This window comes from Dipteris shenzhenensis, chromosome 23 (assembly GCF_047967505.1).
Source record: "Dipteris shenzhenensis isolate YYH24624 ecotype China chromosome 23, Dip_SZ_1.0, whole genome shotgun sequence".
NCBI classification, from domain to species: Eukaryota; Viridiplantae; Streptophyta; class Polypodiopsida; order Gleicheniales; family Dipteridaceae; genus Dipteris; species Dipteris shenzhenensis.
Genome location: NC_141618.1, coordinates 11,914,461 through 11,937,370, shown reverse-complemented (window position 1 = coordinate 11,937,370; position 22,910 = coordinate 11,914,461). Strand labels below are relative to the sequence as shown.

The window sequence follows — 22,910 nt, the reverse complement described above, 5'->3', positions numbered from 1 at the left end:
TAGTGGCAAATCAGGTCCTTGCCACGGCCCAGTATATCGCCTCCTGCTAGAGTTTTCATAGAGCATGCATTGGGCAGCTCTGACGATTGGTTCAGAACTTCCTTTGGGCAGGCTCGGACGGCACGAGGAATACTAGAGCTTGGGTCGCTTGGAAGACAGCCGCATGCATTGGGAGGCTTGGGTATCATTGATCCGGAGATGAAAGCAGAGCCCTCTTGGGCAAGTTGGTTGTTCGCGGCCTCACCCCAAGTGTCACCCCAGGTGTAGAGCCTTGGAAGCTCCTCTTATAGCAAGGGCTTCTCAAGAACACCCCACGAACTGGGGGGAAGTGGTAGCTTTCACACAGATGGATCTTCTCAGACGCCCCCTTACAGGGAAGGGTTACCTCTTGATGAGGAGCCTCCATAGGGTCTGGCAAATATTAGCAAGGGGCCTCATTCGTGCTTAGCTCAGATGTTAGCTCAGATGCAGAGAGGAGTTCGAGCGTCAGCCCCTTGTTTGGCACCCAGAGATGAGGAGGGGCGTATGCTCAGACATCGGCGGACTCACATTGGTTGGGCACAATGGGACAATGTTGCTCGTAGAGGTAATTATTTCTCATTATGGGAATATATACTTAATGTTGGATGTGAAAAAGATTGATTCTATGATTTATAGGACAAGAAGTGGATGTGGAGAAAGTAACCCCTCCCTAAGACTATTATTTGAAAGTTGATAGTCATATGGTTAGGTTTAGAAAGATGTCCTTTTTCTTATATGACATTTTGAGAAAGCAACTAACATGTACTATTTTGTGTGTAGGTTAGACATAGGGAGGAGTTAATGATCCTTTGTAAGATTGTGCACCCCAGAAGAATTACCTCCTTATTGAAGGGAAATGAAATTTTGCATTTGCAACCCATGGTTGTGCAGATTGTATTGATACCATTCTAAAAACATTAAGACATATCTCACAAAAATTATTGATCATGCATCCTTTGGCAGATGGAGCAGATTACCCATGGAGGCAGAGGCGAGGCTTGAAGCTGTAGCGCATCTCCGAGGGGCAGGGCAATGGATGAGAGAGATTGATCTAGCCATCCCTGAGTCCTAGTGGGAGGGACTTCGCGTGTGGCTTGACAACAAATGGTCGGGTCAGTTTTCTCTTGGACTAGTGTCTCCTTGAGGATGATGATGCAGCGAGGTAGCACGCACCCCAAGCTTTTTCATGTAGGACCTAGAGGCCTAGTCCAGGCACTCACTGAGAGAGACCTAGAGATGGATGGGAGTCTCTAAATGGGATTCACTGGCAAATGATCAGAGTGTTGGGATGTTTGGGGAAGGAGTGGCACATTGACCCTCCCGGTATCAAGTAGGATGCCCTCAGATGGCGACTCTAGCTTTGGGAGGGTAGGCCCTTTGAGGAGGTCCAGTTGGATCTGAGATTGTGGTTCTAGCCCTATAGGGGCGGCCTTGCCAAGTAGGTGGATGAGGTGCCCTTCTTGTCCTATACCACATGGATTGGCAGGAGGATTCAAATGGACTCTTCGATGTTGACCCCTTCTAGGGAGAGGCATTGGGTGGCCCAGAGCATGCCTCGGGATGTTTGTTCCAGGTTTTGGATGCAATTATGGTCTTGTGACTGACAAAGATATTCCTACTTCTTTTGGCTGGCCGTCCATGGAGGCTTGCCCATCGGCCCGTGGTTTGAGCAGATGCGGGTGGAGGGGCAGTGTCATTGTTGCTCTACTGGTTTTCTGGAGACGATCCCACACTGCCTGTAGAGCTATCATAGTGCAGCCAGGATTTGGATGGGAGCCCTTAGGATTATGACCCGTATGCAGAGTCTTCAGAGGGACTAACACTTGGGGGATGGTGGCCTCGTTGATTGAGGGAGGACACGCATTCCAGATTGATGAGATCTCCCTAGCTTACCGGATACAGGGTCAGAGCATTCATAGGATAGAGCTCCATGAGTCGGTCCCTCCTGATAGCCTAGCTCCTCCTTCTCCTCCCAAGGATAGCGTACGGGAGGTAGTAGCCACTATCACTATGTGGAGCGTTTGGGTTGCCCACTGCAGTCTAGTGATGGGTGAGCATTCGGTCGGCTCACCCTTAGCTACCTTGGTCGCCATCTAGCAGGATATCATCTACACCCTTCGCTCCACCTAGGAGTGTGGGACCCCAGGCTCTAGGCGATTGTCACGAGGTGTGCTCAATTTTGCAAGGCTTGGCCTGTAGCAGTTTTTTACATTTTTACTCTACGAGTGATTCGCTGGTTGTATAGTCCCCCAACCTAGCTGCTAGCCCCAGTACTAGAGGTCCCCTAGGCAGTGACCTGGGTTTCTCTATAACAGGCTGGTTTTTCTTTCAGCCTTTTCTCGAATTTTCCATACTCAGCATCTTCCGGGTTGTTGTTTTGTATGAAGTCTTTCAAGCATTAATAGAAGGTTCCTTTTTTTGTTTTAAAAAAAAACACACACACATATATTTTCGTATGTCCACAAATTGGACACAATACAATACCAAAGTATTCTCCTACTATATGCCTAGCGCCTCTAGATCAATGAGTTCGCATGCTAAAATGAGCTTACATAAACTCTCAGTCCGAAGAATCCCTTCCACCTTACTGTCCTGAAAGCCTTCGTAGGTGGGTCGAGCTCAGTTTGCAGCTTCTTTTGGGTCACCTTCTCCTCGTCACACAAAGGGATGAAGATAAGGTATATGTATTGCAGGAGCTAAGATACCTATTAGCAATCATTATAAAATGTGAGATTCAACATGGTTATTCTTCATCGTTGTTATAAAGGTCAAACATGGATGAAGATAATATTTGCTTAGTCAAAATAAGTGATGTTCATTCCACGTTTGATTTTTTTTTATATGATGGAATGCAAAGACTTATTACCTTGAAATATAAGTGACCATGCTTTCATGTCCATATCAATTGATCTCAAACACAATTAGACTCCTAATTTTCCTATCCAAGAGAATTTGGAATATGTTACTAGCATAGTTCTAAGGACAAAAAAGGCCTTATGGTGCTACACTTTAATGGACACAAAGTATTCTTGTTAAGACTAGGTTCAACAAAAGCAACTAACTTTGTGCTATGGGAGCCATATACATTTTATGTTTGAGATGCTAAATGAAGCCATTTGACTAATGAGGGTCAGAGAAGAACTTGAAACTCTCCAAGAATAAGAAAAATGATATCATGCGACAACATGGGCACCATTTCCAACCACATCATTAACTCTAATGACCTCCAAGAAGAACTCCTCCTCCATTGCAAGGACTACATAATGATTTAGAGAGGCACAAACCCATGGAGAATAGCTAGGTAGTGTAAGGAAAGAACAAAGGATTTTGTGATCATTCACCACTCTCCAAGACGGGGCATGAGAAGTGCACGAGGAGAGAGATGAGTGGAACACGAAGGAGGGGCAATTGTAGGGCACTATTTGGGGCATCTCCCAATGTGTCTAGTCCTCTTGGGAAATTACTTGCAAGGTGCTCAGACTATCTACAAAAGTGATTAATTATAGTAGCCACTCACCTTCATCTACTACATTTAAGAAGGCCCATCAAATATCTAGAAAAATATTTAGTGACCTAAATTGTAAGCAACCAATCTGTCTCCAGAGTGACTATGGAGACTACAGAGAAGGGACAATCAAAAGCTAAGGCATCTCAAAGAACTATCCAAAGGCCTCTCTATTGTGTTGAGAACCTTGATATATACTTTTGGAAGTCGTAAAAACCAAAGGTTGAGGATGTAGTTTTCTTTTTGTCCTCAAGAATCGGATCAAAGGGGAGTTGCTAGAGACACGTAAATGCCTTCTTGCCTCTCCCAATGGAAAGAGGACTACGAGCAAGAACAAATGTGACAACAAGTTGAAGCACTTGCTTGAAAGGAAGCACTACAAGAAAGCTCTAAGGTAATGCCTTCCCAGAGGACTTTGAGCTCATCCGTCGCAAAAGACGTTGATAAGCAATAAAATACTAGCACTATGAATAATGTGGGGAGACACATAGGTGCACATAGTTAGCTAGTGATGGGGTTTTTTTCTGGCTCCAAAGATAGTTTTTCCCCAAAAAAAGATGATATGATGTAAATATTTGATTATGAATAAAATGTTTGTAGGAACTTCCTATGGGAAGTGATGAAAATGCAATATGGATGCACTCCAAAGTAATGTACCCATGTGTGATGGGGTTGGTGGTTGAATGTCAAATGTAAGTTTTTTTTTGCTTTTTACGTGTGGTAAATGGTCTTCTGTGCATGGAATGTTGTCATGTCAATATCTGTGTTACCATCCAGTGTGGTAATTGTGTGGGCATGCATCAAAATGCCTTGCTTTGAAGGATTGTTGTGTGCTAGTGAAATGTGACCCCCATAGTGAGAGCAATGGTCTTGGTGCAATGTTTTTTGAGGCAAGGTAAAAGAGTGGCAAAAGGAGGCAATTTACGTGGAAATGAAGTTGAGAGGTGGCTTTGCATGAGGAAGCTACGATTTATGTGGAGACTTGGCTCATTACGGGGGTGGCATGAAGGGATTTCTAAAAAGGAGTCGACGTTGCGATTATAGAGGGGGAGCGGTGAGAGAGGCTTTACAGAAGCGGGAGAGAAGGTGACAAATCTGGGATTTTGGAGAAGAGGAAGAAGAGTGTGCTGATTGTCCCGCTGGTGATCTACGCTACCTGTGCGCTGATTGTGAGGGAAGGCCTTTGCTTACTTAAGGCGCACATACGAAGCCGACCCCCCTTTTGATGGATTTCTGTCGTTGGTTCTTGAGGAGCTGCTGATCGCTTTTCCTTGAGGTGAACGAGAATTTGAGAAGAAGAGCCAGAGGATTGCGCAAGAGACTACTCATACACTAAGGAGAGGTTGTTGTGTACATGAAGACAACGCTGAAAGGGAAGATGCCCACACATATGGACAAGGGTGAGGACCTACTCGACTGAAGTTTGGAGGATCTTGGATGATCTGCAAGAGTTGTGGCTCATTCCTATCGCTTGTGGTACCACAGATGTGCATTGTTCTCATCTAATAGTGTCTTGTTCATCATGTCATTTGTGCCAGCTCGATTGAGAGTCTTCCTGGGGTCTTTGTGCTTGTTTATGGCCTGTTAAGGGTATCATCTCAAGTCACTATGGTCCGAGTACATGCTCTGTGTGTTGTGCATTCGCTCTATTTCTATTGGAGCCCATATTGCTAGTCTGATCCCATAGGGAGTCCCAACCTCATCTACAGAGCTTATTGAATTATGGTGATTGATGGTTGTTTTTTCCCTTTCCTTTTGCTTTCATGAAAGTTACTCCTAGTTGTCTGAGGCATGACCATGCAAGCTGAACTGGTAAACATTTCCATGGAATGAAAGAGAGCTGTTTCACACCCGTCCTGTTTTCAGTTGCATAGGCTCTTCACTAGTTTCCCTACCACTTTTCTTTCATCGACGTGATCTTCTCAATTGGTGGAGGTGGATAGGGAATGGTCCATTCCATTACATTGATCAAGGTAGGAAGGCTGACTCAACCTCAATTAAAATAATCAAACATTCGCAAAAAAGGTAAGGAGGGGGAGGAAAAGAGAGATTGGAAGAACGAAAGATGAAGGGGACGGGAAGGGAGGGGGATGCAGGGAAGGGCAGGTTGACAACTAGGATAGAGCAACCTAGGTTAGAGGGGATCTAAAGAAGGGGTAACGAGACAAGGCCAAAGTCGGAGGAGGGTCAAATATACAAAAGAGTGAGATGACAAGTGCGAGAGATGGACAAAGTTGAAAGGAAGGGCCACAAGAGAGGTGAACAAGAGGGCAAGGAGCTACATGACAATTGAACACATGAAGTATTCACATGCTTCATAGTTTCACTCAGAGTGATCCAATGAATATCTTCACTAAGGCTTTAGTAAAGGATATTTTTTTCTTATGCAAACTTCTCAAAACTTCTTCATTCTTAGTACAAAATGTGCCCTCTCACTATTGTGTAATACAACACTGCAAAATGCCACAACCGTTGTTGGTAATTACAAGTTATGTAAGTACTATCTAGAATTCTAGTCTATTTGTAAAGTTTAGGCCTTCATCCTTACTCCAATTAAGCTGACGTGTCAAGGGTCCTTGGATGTTGTATCATCAGAGTTTCCATTGCGAGAGGGTTTGTTGGGATTATCTACACGATGGAAGGGATATTAACCTCATGAGTTGTATGAATCACCATTACGGTATTTTGGATGACTAGTGTTAAAGGTAAGAATCTAAAATCTTGCATCATCTAAGCTAAGATGTCTTTGGTCCAATATATGATGTTGGCTAATGCCACATGTGAATCAGGGAATTCGTCCTAGTTCCAAATTTGGGGTTTTCCACAAAGTCCACATGGTTTTCTTATCTTTGACATTCAATGCAATGTTACAACCTTTTGTCTTCTTTCACGGTTTTTAATCGGGTTCAGCTGCCATCTTGTTAGGTGCTTTTCTCCATGTAAGTCTATTTACAAACTTTTAAGCAGCCTCTATAGTAATATGAATACTAACTTCTTACACTTTATGAGAACGATGCATTTTAAATTTTCTTGGGCTGTATTGATGGAAGAGCTGCCGGGAGGGGGGTAAACGCAGATCAGGTATAAAAAATGCTCGTTAGCACTGTAATTCTCCAGTTCGACAAGACGGTGATACACAGCTCAATTTTCATACTAGGAGAATTCGATTATGATATGATGAATTTCAACAACGGCTATCACTGGTCAAAGCTAAGGAAGCCCAATCAGGGACCTCAGTAGTAGATGACATCATCATATCAAAGCCTGCGTTCACCATTCTCCATAATTTCAAAGCATTCTGCTTTGGATGGTTATTTCTGAATAAATTCAGCCTTAGTAGATCTTTCCTAAGCTCCAACTTTCAGAAATAAAGCACCTGTGAAAATAATTATTTCCCTCCCTCCACATCTAATGACAATAATTTTGTTGTAAAAAACCTTGTGAAAGAGACCTGAATCATCTGCATGATGGTTTTTTGAAAAAATGCCTATGATCAATAAATGTGTAGGTACACATGCAAGGCAAAATCTGGCCACTCCAAATACTCGGTGTAAAGGATTTGTAATTCATCTCTCCTAAATGTTGGTATCCAGCAAATCCGTAGCGCACAACACATCACATGAATTGTTTCACCGCATCAAGGGAATTAGCAAATATTCTGCATAAAATAACTGCAGTGCACAATAAAAGAGAAGTTAAGAACATATTTCATACAGAACATCCAAGCAAAGTGGCAGCACACAGGCCCAAAGTCAGTACTTCACAAATTCAAAAATTGAAACAATTCTGAGTAGCGGCAAGCCATTATATGCCGAAGTTAAGTGGAAATTTGAGACACAGCATAGGCTCAAATATCTCCAGCTGGCAGAAATGCCTACATACCTTCCAAACAAACATATAGAAGGCAGTGATTGCAGCCTTGCTCTTCAGATCAATGCGCTTGGCATGATACCATAAAATGCCTGCCAGACTTGCATGACCAAAGACCTGAAAGACAAAAGAGGATGTAGGCATCTTCAGTAGAGAGGTAGAGGGAATACATCTGCAAGCCTAACGAGACTAAAAACTCTGCAAATTGAATCTCACCATGCTTATCCGGACCCACAAAACCTCAGAAGTAGCACCAACTATCATTGCAACACCATAAGCTGCCAGAAGCAAGTATATACAAAGCCAAAAGACCTGTTACAGGCTACCAGTTGCAAGGTCAGAATGTGCAAGAGACTCCTTGATTATAGTCTTCGTTGTGACAAAGCAAAAGCTTCTAAGCTTGCGTAGTCACTAACCCGCTCTTGACCAAGTCGAACTGTGTAAGAGCGGATGCCAAAAACTTGATCACCCTCCAAATCAGGAATGTCCTGTGTTTCATTACAATACACCCATGTTAGGAGTTACCCATACAGAGAGCTATTGTGCTGTCACAGGACTTTCTTGTGATATTTTGCGTGTGATATTTTGTTATTTGGAGATCTCGGTTATCAGCGAGTACTATGCAGATAGCAGACAATAACTATTAAGGTCTATAGGAAGCTTTATAGCGTTCCAAAATGGTGGCATACAATTAATCACAACGTTGCAAATTAGCAGTGAGAGCTGGGGTGTTTTGGGTCTCCAACGAGGGTGTAGTTGAGCCACAACAGGAATATTCATCTGGTTCAAATACTTGGAACAACTTAAACAGGGACAAATTGATCTCTCCATGCTACACATGAATGACCAGGGAGCTTTCTATGCCTTCCAAGTTTTGACGGAGTATATGCTCGTTTATTTGCCTCGGTGTTTGAGTTATTTCTAATTGCAGATATTTCCCTAGTATAGGGAAAAGATATTCGGTTTGGTTCATAGTTATTTTCACTTGATGGTTATGCCTGTTTAGACACCTTTTGTGGTTATGAGATTGGACAGCAGTCTGTAAATATAGTTTTAGGCGGTAAGAATCTAGTTGTTCATCTAACTCTATCCCTTTGAGCTGACTTCACGCCTTGCATCGCTCCTGCGAGCCTCCCTCCCTCGCCATAGCCTACCTCCCTACTCCCCTCGCCTGCCTCGCCTCGCCCGCCCTCACCTCGCCTCGCGCCCTCCCCTCGCCTCGCCTTGCGCCCTCCCCCCACCTCGCCTTCGCCCTCGCTTCGGCCGCCTCACCCGCCTAGCCCGCCCTCGCCTCGCCTCGCCCGCCTCACCTCGCCCGCACCACCGCCTCACCTCCCCGCCTCGCCGCCTCAACTCGCCCGCCTCGCCTTACCCACCTCGCCGCGCCCGCCTCACCCGCCTCGCCCCGCCCTCATCTCGCCTACCTCACCGCGCCCGCCTCACCTTGCCAATCTCGCCGCCGCCCCTTCCTCCACCTCGCCACACCCTCGCCTCGACCCTCCGCCCTCGCCTTCGTCCTCCGCCCTCCGTTCGCCCTCGCCCTCGCCACGCTCTCGCCTCGCTCGTCAACTCCTCATCCACACCCAGGATCCACCCTCGTCTAACTCCTTACCCTTTTTGGTGGCAGCCTCTTCCTCATCGGAGTTCTCGTAGTTTGTCTTGGCGGTATGGCAGCTCCTTGCCTGGAACCGGAGGCCCAGCCGGACCCCCCCTCTCTAGTCTATGGTAGAGTCATCGGACATTCCCCTTCCAGACCAGCCATCAGGGATTGGCTGCAATCCACGCTTATGCTAGAGGATAGCCACATCGAGGAGGTGGCCCTTATGGGAAGGGGCATCTTCTGGCTTCAACTCTCCACTGCGAAAGCTGCGAGCAACCTGATTGCTGGTTCCCCCACATCGGTGGATGGAAAGATCATTATGATAGTCCCTTGGTATCGAGGATTCAGCGCAACGGACTTTGATGCTCGTTTCCGCATACCTCGCCATCCAGTGACGCTAGTATTTCCAGGGCTTGCTGCTGAGTTGCGGCCGATAGTCAGGGACCTGGGTTCCCACTTTGGCTAGGTGATGCATGACACTTTCGTCGACGCGGTTACTGCGGCAGGAGCTCCCAGAGTCCGTGTGGCTATGGCAGAACCCAGCGTCCCTCCCTGCAGTGATTGAGATCGTGACAGATGCTGGCAACATTACTCAGAGCATGGTAGTTACAGGACAGCCAGGCCAGTGCCTGAGGTGTCACGGCTTTGGGCACCTGGCTGCTGCTTGTCCACGCTTCTCCAGTTCCTCTCGGCCCCCCCCCGTTCCCCCCCCCCCCCCTCAGCCCCCTCCCCCTCCCTCCGGGCAGCCACGTCAGGAAGAGCAGAGGCAGCCGGAGTCCGGTCCAGAGGTGGCTGGCGGCTGGACCGAGGTCAGAAGGAAAAGAGGAAAGAATAAGAAGACTTCTGACAAAGGCAAGGAGGCAGAGGCTACCCAACCTGCAGCAGCGCCTCAGAGACTTGACAGGCAGCCGCCCCAGGGTCCTGGGAGAGCTTCTTCTTCGTCTGTAGCCCGCCCTCCGCAGCCTCAGGTCCCCCTCTCTTCCGATCCCCAGCTCCCTTCCACTCAGCCCCAGCCCCTACCCCAGCCGCAGCCCCCTCTTCCCGACCCGCAGCATCACCCCCCGCCTCTTCCTCTTCAGCCCCCTCCTCCTCCTCTTCAGCCCCATCCCCCCTCCCCCGCCCCTCTCAGCTCTTCTGCAGTGTCAGCTGCACCGGTGGTTCCTCACCCGCGGGCAGCCCCCACTCCCCCTCCTCCGCTCCCCCTGCTAGCCGCTTCCATGGAGTCTAAGTTGCCTACCCCTCAGCCTCCTCCCCCTTCCCCACCCCAGGCAGGCCATCCCGAGTCTACACCACCCCTGGAGCAGTCTTCCCTGCCTGCTAGCCCGACCCCCTCAGTTGTAGACTCTGGCGGGCCTCAGCTCCAGGAAAGAGAGCTTCCTTGCGACTTCTACAGATCTGCTGGTCCGTGGGATTACTTGGATGTGGCCGACCGCGGGACCTTCCCTGCTTGCCTCGACATCAGTATCTTCCTGCTCCGTAAAGGGGCGGATGGGAAGATCGCAGCCTTGGCCCCGAGGGATGGCCCCAGCTTTGCTTTCACCTCCTCAGCGATGGCACCGAGACTTGGACAGACGACTCGGTTTGGGAGGCTCTCAGAGAGCAGGCGCACGTTCAGATTTGCTCCTGGATAGGCCCGTAGGGTGGACAGCTTCTCGAGACTCAGTGGTCCGAGGGTGACGTGCGCCTGCGGTGGCGATGCGCCGCCAAGCGTTTCAGATTGATTGTGATCCTCAGGCCCCCTCTGTCGTGGCCCCTCCCCTAGGATGTCAGAGCTTGGACTCCTAAGAAACTTCGCGCCTTCTACGGGATGACTACTTCAGAGATCTCGAGTTGGCTCGAGAAAGCGTTTGTCCATGGCACCAAAGGCCTCATGCCTTTGCTAAAAGCTCTGAAGAACGGGCAGGATGACCCCGCCTCCCCCTCCAAACCCTCACAAAAGTGTCAGCGCCTTCATTCCGAAACTTCAGCCTCTTCATCGACCTCAGCCGCGAGCAGACAGTTGTTCGCAGCCTACCAATCCTCATCATGAGCTTACACCTTGTCTCCTGGAACGTGAACAGGTTTCATTCTTCTGGCACCCGTGGTCCTAGGAAGCTCATCTTGAGACAGGAACTTCAGCCAGCAGTGATTGGTCGCTTGGATATACTCCTGCTCCAGGAGCATAAGCTTTCAGTGGCTCATTCCCGTAGCTGCGGGAAGATCCTCCCTAGACGCTCTCACACTTATTGGGAGCCCTCGATTGGTGCACAGGGGAGGAGTGGCGGTGTCTGTACTTCCGTTTGCGAGTCGTTTGCCCGGGGAGTTTTTGGTCATGGTACGTTGATCCCAGGCCGTGCACTTTGGGTTGGCCTAGAGTTGGAGGGTTCCAAAATAGGAATCCTCAACATCTATGCACCCACAGACCTCCGATGCAGAGCCACTTTCCGGAGGACACTCTCAGAGATTCTCCCAGACATGGATTCCTGGATTGTTGGAGGTGACTTCAACAATCTGGAGACTTTGGAGGACCAGCAGGGCAGAGGACCAGAGTTTACAGGTATAGCTCAGGCAGAGCACTCCGCTTGGGACTCCTTTATCTTCGCGACAGGAGGTAGGGACAGCTGGAGAGACCCGTCCTTCCGCCGATGGCACGGGAGCTTGGACTTCTCGTGGGGCTTCCGCAGGGAAGGAGGCAGACTCCTGGAGAGACTGGACAGATTTTATGTCAGTGATTGGGCCATCTGCAGAGGTGGTCAGGTGGGTATAGTGCCAGGGACGACACTCTCCGACCACGCGTCAGTGCTCTTATCACTAGACTCGGCAGCTCAGTCCCTTCCTCCCCGTTCGTGCAGGATTCCTGTTCCATCTTTTCTAGGGAGGAGGTGCGCAGCAGTATCGGTAGCCTTTGGGACAGAGATTGGGGCGAGTGCGTGGATCTGGTAGAGTCGGTGGCGCATGCTTTGCAGGAGTCCAGCCAGATTTGCCAGCTCGCAGCCCTTCAGGTTTGCCAGGAGTGGTGGGGCAGAGAGAGAGCTCTTCGTAGGGACCTCGCCTCCATTCAGCGACTCCAGCAGGCAGCTCCGAGTTCGGAGGAGCTTCGGATCTAGGCCCTTCGAGCAAGAGCCCTTCTTAAGGAGACTCTCCAGCGTCGCTCGGAGTTTTCTTATCACGCCTCCCTCTCCTACTGGGCTCTGAAGGGCGACCGGATGAGCTAAGAGTTCTTCAGGACGCATGGCTAGAGGGCAGCAGGTGATCAGCTCCGGAGTCTTAGGACAGCGGAGGGGCACATCGTTACTGATCCAGAAGAGGTCTTGGGGTTGGCTACCAACTTCTACAGGACTCTTTTCCAGCAGGAGCAGCTTGCCCCCCGTACTAGACGCTCCCGCGAGGAGGTGTGGAGGCACATTCCAGCCCTTGTTCAGCCCAGCATGCAGACGACGTTGATGGCACCGTTCACCACTGTCGAGATGCAGGAGGCCTTGATGGCCATCGATGGGCAGAAATGCCCTGGCGAGGATGGGCTCTCTCGCGCTTTCTTCACCTCTTTCTAAGATCAGATCCATCAGCCCCTCCTAGCAGCCCTCTAGAGGATTTTCAGCAGCGGACATATGCCAGAGAGCCTCTCCTCGGGATTGATTTGCCTCATCCCGAAGGGAGGAGACCGACAGGAGATCCGTCAGTGGCGCCCGATCACTCTCCTCACCACTGCCTACAAAATCCTTGCCAAGATGATCAACGCCAGAGTTCGGCCACTACTTCCTGACCTCATTCATGACACTCAGATAGGCTTTGTCCAGGATCGCAGTATCCTGGATAATGTCTTTACCTTCTCAGAGGCGACGGAGTGGGCTCAGCACAGCGGGTCGCACTTAGCCATCCTACTTCTCGACTTTGAGAAGGCCTACGATCGAGTGGACTGGTCCTTCCTGGAGGGTACTTTGGAGAGACTGGGATTCCCAGTAGGATGGATTCAGGGTATCTCAGCGTTATACAAGACAGCTTCCAGCAGGGTCATCATCGGCGGCAGGATGGGAGAGCGATTTCGATTGGAGAGATCAGTGCGTCAGGGTTGCCCCCTCGCTCCTTACCTGTTTCTCTTCTTCGCCGAGGCGATGACATACTACCTTCGGGCGAGGTCGACCGGGATCTGGGGTGTTCGCCTTCCCATCAGGGAGGACACGGAGCTCCTGGATTCGGAGTATGCAGATGACACAGCGCTGTACGTTCAGGATGATGAGATGATGCTGGAGAGGGTGAGGCTGGCCTTAGAGGTCTTCTGCTCGGTAGCCGGTGCGAAAATCAACTGGAACAAATCAGTTGGTTTTCTCACAAACCCTGGGGCATGCTCACAGTGGGGGAGGCTTTTGGGTTTCAAATGGATCCCGCGGGGGCAGACAGCTAGATATCTCGGCTTTCAGGTCAGCCTGGACATCACGCCAGCTCAGCAGTTTCTCCCAGTGCTAGATTCCATTCGACGAAAGCTGGCTTTCTGGAGCACTGCTAAGCTTTCTCTTGCAAGTCGTGCTCTTGTAGTCAACCAGGTTCTCCTGGCCACGGCCTGGTATGTGGCCTCTTGTTGGTGCTTCTCGAGATCCAGCGTGGCACAGCTCAAGGATGGTTCGAAATTTCCTGTGGTCTAGGGGGGATGGTCTCAGAGATACCAGAGCCAGGGTAGCCTCGCAGACAGTCATTCTTCCGCAGGCTGAGGGTGGCTTGGGGGTCATTGATCCTAAGCTTTAGAGTCAGGCCCTGCTGGGCAAGTTAGTCATCCGCGGTTTGACCCCGGGGGGGCAAACGTGAAAGATGTTTTTTTTGCCGAAAAAACAGTGCTAATTATATTACTTCGAGAACAAGATACAAAAGGTCAGCTTGTAGCTGACGGGCTGCGTTCACAAATCGGACACAGCCCTAAAAGGTAACACAATAAATCACTCTCTCACGTCGGAATAAGGCGAGTGTGAATGAACAGCCATCGGGGCGGTGAGTAGCGCCACCGAAGGCCCTGCGAAGTCTGCTCGAAGAAGAGGCCCTGAGTGTTCCAAGCCCGGAGGAAGCGTCTCCGCTTCTCTTGACCGGACCGGGAATCTCCCTGAATCTGGTCCCACTGGCCTCTGAGGGTATGAATAATCTCGCACCAAATATCAGTCATGATCTGGGCAGTCGATAAGGAGGTGCCACCGAGGATCTACACGCAACGCGAGGTCCAAATGTGCCACCCTGCTATGCTGCTAATAATCTCCCAGACTGGCTGCCTCTCCTGAACTCCTGTATCCGCCTCTGCTAGGTGCTGCGGGATACCCTCGAGCGGCCCCCATGTACCCTGCGTGATAAGGAAAGTAGGATCCTGCTGGCATGCCTCGAATAAGTGATGTAGACCAGGTGCGGTGCTGCACCAACAGAACGCGCCCCACGTGATCAAGCCTAGCTCTGGTGCTGCGTGAGTGAGAATCTCGAAAGTCCACCTCCACACTTCCTGGGCGCGAGTGCAGCTCCACAGGCAGTGTTTTGGTGACTCCTCAACCTCATGGCAGATCTGACAGCGTCCGTCCTGGCCTATCTGTCTCAACCAGCTCCCCACCGGAAGACCTTTGTGGGCGAGAAGCCACAGGAAGTAGGAGATCTTCCGCGGCCGCCAGCTCTCCCACAAGGCCTTCCAGAAGGCCTGCAAAAAGAATCTGGAAATACCCTGTGCATACCAACTGGGCCGCTGGGTGGGGGGGCGGCTCTGCATCCTCCCAAGAACTCGCCTGCCCAAGGTCGTGCTGTAGGCAAAGAAGGAGGTCGGCCCCTGTCCTGTCACAACCTTTGGCAAGCTCCACTCTCCTGGGTCCCAATCAAGCTCTGACAAGGCCCGCCCCTCCCAGAGCCAGAGTCGCCAAAGCTGCATCTGATCCTGCTCAATGCTAGGATCGGTACGCCAGACCTTCCCCAAAAGGCCTACAATCCGAACCCTCTGCCATGGGAGTAGGGGGTCGATGAGTGCATCCTCTCTCCTGAGTCGTCCATCCCCCATAACCGCGAAGAAAGAAATAGAGGAGTCGTCCATACGTCCTGCGACCACCAATGGGATGCCACGGGGGGTGAACTATCCCAGCCGACGGTCGTCACCAGGCATGAGGATCTGAGGCTCAAGTGGAATCAACCAATCAGCTGGGATCGCGCCGTCGAACTCCGTGCGTCTCGCCTGGGCTCCACGTGCACCTCCAGCTGCGTCTGCGAGATCAGCCGTCTCCAAATGTCTGTACGTGTCCCTCCAAACTCGAAGGGACCGGGCTAGCCCCCTCATCCAACCATCCCACCTGATATGTGATCTCTCCCCCAACTGAAGGCCCTCGGCATCTCTGACCTGATCATTCCAGATAAGCGGCTGGCGATCGATCTCCTCCTGACAGCGAGGAGGGGACTGAATGAGACTGAGGCGGAGCCACCTCCAAACCATGAGGAGGCTACGAACGAGTGGGGAACGGGGCTGAGTGAGCGGGGCGGAAGTGAAGATCCACTTGAGGGACGGGAGCCACTCTCCACCTCAGCGCGGGACACAAGAACCGACCCCCTGCTGAAGTAGCATCTTCCACGTCTGCCCCCCCGGGGTCAAACCGCGGATGACTAACTTGCCTAACAAGGCCTGACTGTGCAGCTCTCGATCGATGACTCCCAGGCCTCCCTCAGCCTGCGGAAGAATAACTGTCTGCCAAGCAACCCTGGCTTTGGTATCTCTGAGGCCATCCTCCCCGGACCAAAGGAAGTTCCGAACCAGCCTCCTGAGCTGTGCCACACTGGATCTCGAGAAACACCAACAGGAAGCCACATACCAAGCCGTGGCAAGGAGGACTTGGTTGACTACCAAGGCACGACCTGCAAGGGAAAGCTTAGCAGTGCTCCAGAAAGCCAGCTTCCGTCGGATGGAATCTAGCACCGGGAGAAACTGCTGAGCTGGCGTGATGTCCAGGCCGACCTAAAAACCCAGGTATCTAGCTGTCTGTCCCCGCGGGATCCACCTGAAACCCAAAAACCTCCCCCACTGAGAACGCGCCCCGGGGTCTGTGAGAAAACCAACTGATTTGTTCCAGTTGATTTTCGCACCAGCAGCCGAGCAGAAGACCTCCAGGGCCATCCTCACCCTCTCCAGCATCAACTCATCGTCCTGGACATACAGGGCTGTCATCCGCGTACTCCGAGTCCAAGAGCTCCGTGTCCTCCCGGAGGGGAAGGCGAACACCCCTAATCCCTGTAGACCTCGCCCGGAGGTAGTAAGTCATAGCCTTGGCGAAGAAGAGAAACAGGTAAGGAGCAAGGGGGCAGCCCTGACGCACTGATCTCTCCAAGCTAAAACGCTCACCCATCCTGCCTCCAATGATGACTCTGCTAGAAGCTGTCCTGTACAAAGCTGAAATACCCTGAATCCAACCTGCTGGGAAACCTAGCCGCTCCAGAGTCCCCCCCAGAAAGGACCAGTCCACCCGATCGTAGGCCTTCTCAAAGTCGAGAAGTAGGATGGCAAGGTGTGATCCGCTGTGCTGAGCCCACTCCGCCGCCTCTGAAAAGGTGAAGACATTATCCAGGATACTGCGATCCTAGACAAAGCCTGTCTGAGTGTCATGAATGAGGTCTGGGAGTAGAGGCCGAACTCTGGCGCTGATCATCTTGGCGAGGATTTTGTAGGCAGTGGTAAGGAGAGTGATCAGGCGCCACTGACGGATCTCCTGTCTATCTCCTCCCTTCGGGATGAGGCAAATCAGTCCCGAGGAGAGGCTCTCTGGCATATAACCGCTGCTGAAAATCCTCTGAAGAGCTGCTAGGAGGGGCTGATGGATCTGGTCCCAGAAGGAGGTGAAGGATGCCCGGGATAGCCCATCCTCACCTGGGCACTTCTGTCCATTGATGGCCATCAAGGCCTCCAGCATCTCATCCGTGGTAAACGGTGCCAACAACGTCGCCTGCATGCTAGGCTGGACCAAGGAAGGAGTGTGTCTCCACACCGAGCCAGAGCCCTTCTTGAGGAGACACTCCAGCGTCGCTCAGAGTTTTCCTATCACGCCTCTCTCTCCTTCTGGGCTCGGAAGGGTGACCGGATGTGCAGGGAGTTCTTCAGGACACATGGCCAAAGCTGCAGGTGATCAGCTTCGGAGTCTCAGGACAGCGGAGGGACACATCGTTACGGATCCGGGAGAGGTCTTGGGATTGGCCACCGACTTCTACAGGACCCTTTTCCAGCAGGAGCCGCTTGCTCCTCGTACTCGTCGTGCCCGTGAGGAAAGGGCCTGGATCTGAAGCTCCTCCGAGCCCGGGGATGCCTGCTGGAGCCGCTGAATGGAGGCGAGGTCCCTCCGAAGAGCTCTCTCTCTACCCCACCACTCCTGTCGAACCTGTAGGGCTGCGAGCTGGCAGATCTGGCTGGACTCCTGCAAAGCCTGCGCCACCGAATCAACCAAATCCAAAACCGCCCCAGTCTCTATCCCAAAAACTGCAAATACTGTTGCGCACGTCCTCCCTCGAGAAAATGGAGTCGGGAATCCGGCATGAGCGGGGGGGAAGGGCCTGAGCTGCCGAATCTAATGATAAGAGCACAGGCGCATGGTCGGAGAGTGTCGTCCCTGGAACTATACCGGCCTGACCGCCTCTGCTGATGGCCCAATCACTAACATAAAATCTATCCAGCCTCTCCAGGAGTCTGCCTCCTTCCCTGTGGAAACGCCACAAGAAGTCCAAGCTCCCGTGCCAACGCCGGAAGGACGGGTCTCGCCAACAATCCCTTCCTCCTGTCGCAAAGATAAAAGAGTCCCAAGCGGACTGCTCTGCCTGAGACATACCTGTAAACTCCGGTCCTCTGCCCTGCTGGTCCTCCAAGGTCTCCAAATTATTGAAGTCACCTCCAACAATCCAGGAATCCATGTTTGGGAGAATCCCTGTAAGTGTCCTCCAAAAGGTGGCTCTACAACGGAGATCTGTGGGAGCATAAATGTTGAGGATTCCAACTCTGGAGCCCTCCAATTCCAGGCCTACCCAAAGGGCACGACCTGGAATCAACGTGCCATGACCGAAAACTCCCTGGGCTAGCTGCTCTCCCACGGAAGTACAGACACCACCACTCCTCCCCAGTGCGCCGATCGAGGGCTCCCAATAAGTGTGAGAGCGACCAGGGAGGATCTTCCCGCATCTACGGGAGTGAGCCGCCGAAAGCTTGTGTTCCTGGAGCAGAAGTACATCCAAACGTCCAATCACTGCTGGCTGAAGTTCCTGTCTCAAAATGAGCTTCCTAGGACCACGGGTGCCAGAAGAGTGAAACCCGTTCACATTCCAAGATACGAGGTGTAGGCTGTCCGGTGACTACCATGCTCTGGGTGATGCTGTCGGCACCTGTCACGATCTCGATCACTGCCGGGAGAGTCGCAGGATCCGCCACAGCCACACGGACTCGGGGGGCTCCTGCCGTAGTCACCGCATCGGCGAAAGTATCGTGCATAACCCAGCCGAAGTGGGAGCCCAGGTCCCTAACAATCGGCCGCAGCTCAGCAGCAAGACCAGGAAAAACTAGCGTCACTGGATGGCGAGGTATACGAACCGAGCATCAAAATCTGCTGCGCTGAATCCACGGTACCACGGGACTATCATGATTATCTTTCCATCCACTGACGTGGGGGAGCCAGCAATCAGGTTGCTCGCAGCTATCGCACTGGAGAGTTTAAGCCAGAAGATGCCCCTTCCCATAAGGGCCACCTCCTCAATATGGCCGTCCTCTAGCATAAGAGTGGACTGGAGCCAGTCCCTGATGGCTGATCTGGAGGGGGAATGTCCAATGACTCTGCCATAGACAGAGGTAAGGGCAAAGTCATTGGCAACCTCCTGAACCCGAGATGATTGCTGCTCTGTCAGGATGACGCAGTAGGCATCTGGAGAGGGAGGGACCGTTTAGGCCTCCGGTTCAAGGCAGGGAGCCGCCATACCGCCAAGACAAACTGCGAGGCTTCCGATGAGGAAGAGGCTGCCACCCAAAAAAGGGGGGGGGGGGGGGGTAGAAGCAGGAGGGTGGAGCCTGGGTGTGGCGGGAATGGAGGTGGCGCGAGGTGGAGGCGTGGAGGCGGGGAACGGGTGAGGTGGGGAGGCGGGAGCGGAAGCGGGGGCGAGGGAGAGGCGGAGCGGGGGCGAGGGGGCGGACGGGGGGCGGGGGGAATGGAGGGACGGAGGGGGCGGGGTGGAGCGAATGGGCGGGGGGGGGTGAAGGCGGGAGGGGAAGGCGGGGGTGGAACGGGAGGGCGGAGAGGCGGGAGGGGGCAGGGCGGGAGGCGAGGGGTGAGGGGGCGGAATGGGCGGCGGGGGTGAGCGAAACGGTGGAGGGCGGGGTGGAGCGAGGGGGTAGCGGGGTGGAGCGGAGGGGGTAGCGGGGCGGGGGTGGAGCGTGGCGAGGGGGGGCGGAGCGAGGCGGGGGTGAGGCGGGGAGTGAGGGGGGAGGCGGGGGGGGCTGCGGTGAGGGGGGGGGGGAGAGACGGAGGTGCGAGGGGGGGGGGTGAGAGCGGAGGCGGGGGTGAAGCGAAGGAGGGGCGGGTGAGGCGAGGGAGGGCGCGGTGGCAGCTGCGGGTGAGGGGAGGTGAGGGCGGAGGGGTAGGGGCGGGAGAGAGCGAGGCAAGGAGGGGCTAGGGGGAGGTAGAGGTACGGCGGGGGAGGGGAAGCTCGCAGGAGCTATTTCTCATTTGCATGGCTAGAAGTCCACTGAGGCATTTTTCAGTACACGCATGCATGATAAACGTGGAAGATGTTACTTCAGCAGGGGATCAGTTCTTGCGTCCCGCGCCGAGGTGGAGAGTGGCTACCGTCCCTCCGATGGATCTTCACCTCTGCACCGCTTACTCACCCCCGCTCCCCACTCATTCGTAGCCTTCTCACGGTTTGGAGGCGACTCCGTCTCAGTCTCCTCCAGTCCCCCCCTAGCAATCAGGAGGAGATCGACCGCCAGCCGCTCATCTGGAACGATCAGGTCAGAGATACCTTGGGCCTTCAGCTGGGGGAGAGATCACATATCCTGTGGGACGGTTGGATGCGAGGGCCAGCCCGATCCCTTCGAGTTTGGAGGGACACTTACAGATACTTGGAGACCGTTGCTCTAGCAGCCGCAGCAGGAGGTGTCCGTGGAGCTCAGGCGAGACGCACAAAGATAGACGGAGCGATTCTTGCCGGTTGGTTGGTTCCACCCGAGATTCAGATCCTCATGCCTGGTGATGATCGTTGGCTTGGACAGTTCACCCCCCGTGGCATCCCACTGGTGGTTGCAGGCCGGATGGACGACACCTCTGTTTCCTTCTTCGCGGTTTTGGGGGACAGCCGACTCAGGAGAGAGGGTGTGCTCATCGACCCCCTTCTCTCGTGGCAGAGGGTTCGGGTCATAGGCCTCGTGGGAAAGGTTTGGCGGATCGATCCTAGTATAGAGCAGGATCAGCTGCAGTTATGGCGACTCTGGCTTTGGGAGGGGCGGGCCCTGTCAGAGCTTGATTGGGACCCAAGTGAGTGGAGATGGCCAGAGGTTGTGGCAGGCCAGGGGCCGACCCCTTTCTTCGCTTACAGTACGACATTGGGCAGGAGAGTTCTGGGGAGGATGCAGAGCCACCCACCCACACAGCGGCCCAGTTGGTATGCTCAGGGTATCTCCTGGCTATTTTTGCAGGCCTTCTGGAAGGCCTTGTGGGAGAGCTGGCGGCCGCGGAAGATTTCCTACTTCCTTTGGCTACTCGCCCACAAGGGTCTTCCAGTGGGGAGCTGGTTGCGGCAGATTGGTCAGGATGGACTTTGTCAGATTTGTCATGAGGACGAGGAGTCACCAAAACAATGCCTGTGGAGCTGCACTCGCGCCCAGGAAGTGTGGAGGTGGACCTTCGAGATCCTTACTCGCGCAGCACCGGAGCTAGGTTTGATCACCTACACCTGGCTTTCATCAGTTGTTCGAGGCAAGCCCGCAGGACCTCATGTTCCTTATCACCCAGGGGACTTGGGGGCCGCTTGAGGGCATCCCGCCGCACCTGACAGAGGCGGACACAGGATCTCAGGAGAGGCTACCAGTCTCGGAGATTATTAGCAGCATCGCTGGATGGCACATCTGGACCTCACGCTGCGCGCAGATCCTCGGTGGTACCTCTCTTTCGACTGCCCAGATCATGGCCGACATCTGGAGTGAGATTATCCACACACTCAGAGGCCAGTGGGACCAGATACAGGGAGATTCCCGGGCTGGCCGGGAGAAGCGGAGATGTTTCCTCCGAGATTGGGATACGCAGGGCCTCTTCTTCGAGCATACTTCTCAGGGCCTTCAGTGGCGCTATTCACCACCTCTCTGGCAGTTTATTCACACCTGCCTGATCCCTCCGTGAGAGAGAGCTTTTTGTTTCCATTTAGGGCTGCGTCCGATTTGTGAACGCAGCCCGTCAGCTGCAAAACTGACCTCATGTATCTTGTTTTTTCGAAGTAATATAATCAGCACTGTTTTTTCGGCCCAAAAAAAAAAAGAAAAAGTTTTAGGCGGTGTTTGATTTGTTTATATTTAGTTATTTATTTAACACACACACACACACACACCCCCCTATCGACCTAAATGGAAGTCGAAGAAGCTTCTAGGGTGGATCCCGTAGAGTCGGGAGTCCAGCCGACCTTGTAGGTGTCGCGTCCAACAGGCCATACACTATCTGGTAGAATTGCATTATTGGAGGATGCCTTGCAACAGATTTTAGCGCAACAGTTACAAGCAAATGTAGGGCAATCCGAGCTCAGGAAAATGGTTCATAGTATGTCTGCTAGACCATCACGTGAGGACAAAGGTAAATCTCCAATGGAGCCTGAAACCAGTGTTCATACGGTCGAGCCTAGAAGGACTAAGGTGCCTAATATTGCCAATTATAGGCCATAAAAGTATTCTGGTCGGATATCTGACCGTAGTTCCGATATCATAGAGACCTGGTTACACAAATGGGACGAGGCTTTCGCCATTTGTGAAATCAAGAATGATATGAAGAAAATCCGCGAGGCCACCCATATGTTTAATGAGGCAACGGATAGGTGGTGGATAAAACAGCAGAAAGATGGAATGGCATCCACTACTTGGGAGGGGTTTAAAAAAGAATTTAGAAAGCACTTCTTACCTCTTGACGAAGCATCCCGAGCTTGGGATCAGTTTTCGTATTAGAGCTGAGGATGTGCATAAAACCGCTTTTAGAAGCATTATGAGTTTTTGGTAATGCCATTTGGACTTACCAATGCTCCACTTACATTCGTCATGCTTATGAACGATTTACTACGTCCGTATATCGGGAAGTTTGTAGTACATTTTATTGACGATATTCTTGTGTTTAGTAAAAGTATTGCTGAGCATTACGAACACTTAAGAATAGTGTTCAGTACTTTGAGAAAAGCCAGTCTTTATGTAAATAAAAAGAAAATTGTACTGTGTATGGTAAGACTTGAATATTTAGGATTCATTATTACTCCTGAGGGGGTAGAAATGGATCCAAAGAAAGTGACTGCGATACTGACTTGGCCTATCCCTCAGAGTTTGACCGCTTTGCGATCATTCTTGGGATTTGTCCAATTTTATCGAATGCATATCAAAGGATATTCTGAAATAGTATCGCCGTTGACTAATCTGACCTCAGATAAAGTATCTTTTATATGGGGACAGAATCAACAAGAGAGTTTTAACACCATAAAACAAGCTGTGGTCTTAGGACCGCCGGTGTTAAAAATAGTTGATCCCCAAAAACCATTTTTCCTTGAAACCGATGCAAGTGGCATTGCGGTAGGAGCAGTTCTTCTCCAAGAGGCAAGGCCAGTAGCCTTTGAAAGCAAGAATCTTTCTCTCTCTTAACGAAATTGGCCAACTCATGAATTAGAGTTGTATGCTGTTGTCTATGCTCTGAAAACATGGAGACATTATTTGTATGGGTCAGAGTTTTATGT

General features: G+C 51.9%; 1 protein-coding gene across 1 annotated transcript in view; it reads right to left on the bottom strand.

Moving 5' to 3' along the window:
- Nucleotides 1-6,625: 6,625 nt before the first annotated feature.
- HPT1 (homogentisate phytyltransferase 1) overlaps nucleotides 6,626-22,910 on the bottom strand; it is a 39,348-nt gene continuing 23,063 nt past the window's right edge. The window contains exons 9-12 of the mRNA XM_087394136.1: nucleotides 7,813-7,884; nucleotides 7,613-7,708; nucleotides 7,409-7,513; nucleotides 6,626-7,197 (exon numbers count right to left, since the gene is read on the bottom strand). Of these exons, the coding sequence (XP_087250262.1) occupies nucleotides 7,156-7,197; nucleotides 7,409-7,513; nucleotides 7,613-7,708; nucleotides 7,813-7,884 (315 nt within the window). The 3' untranslated portion in view covers nucleotides 6,626-7,155. The remainder of the gene's footprint in view (nucleotides 7,198-7,408; nucleotides 7,514-7,612; nucleotides 7,709-7,812; nucleotides 7,885-22,910) is intronic.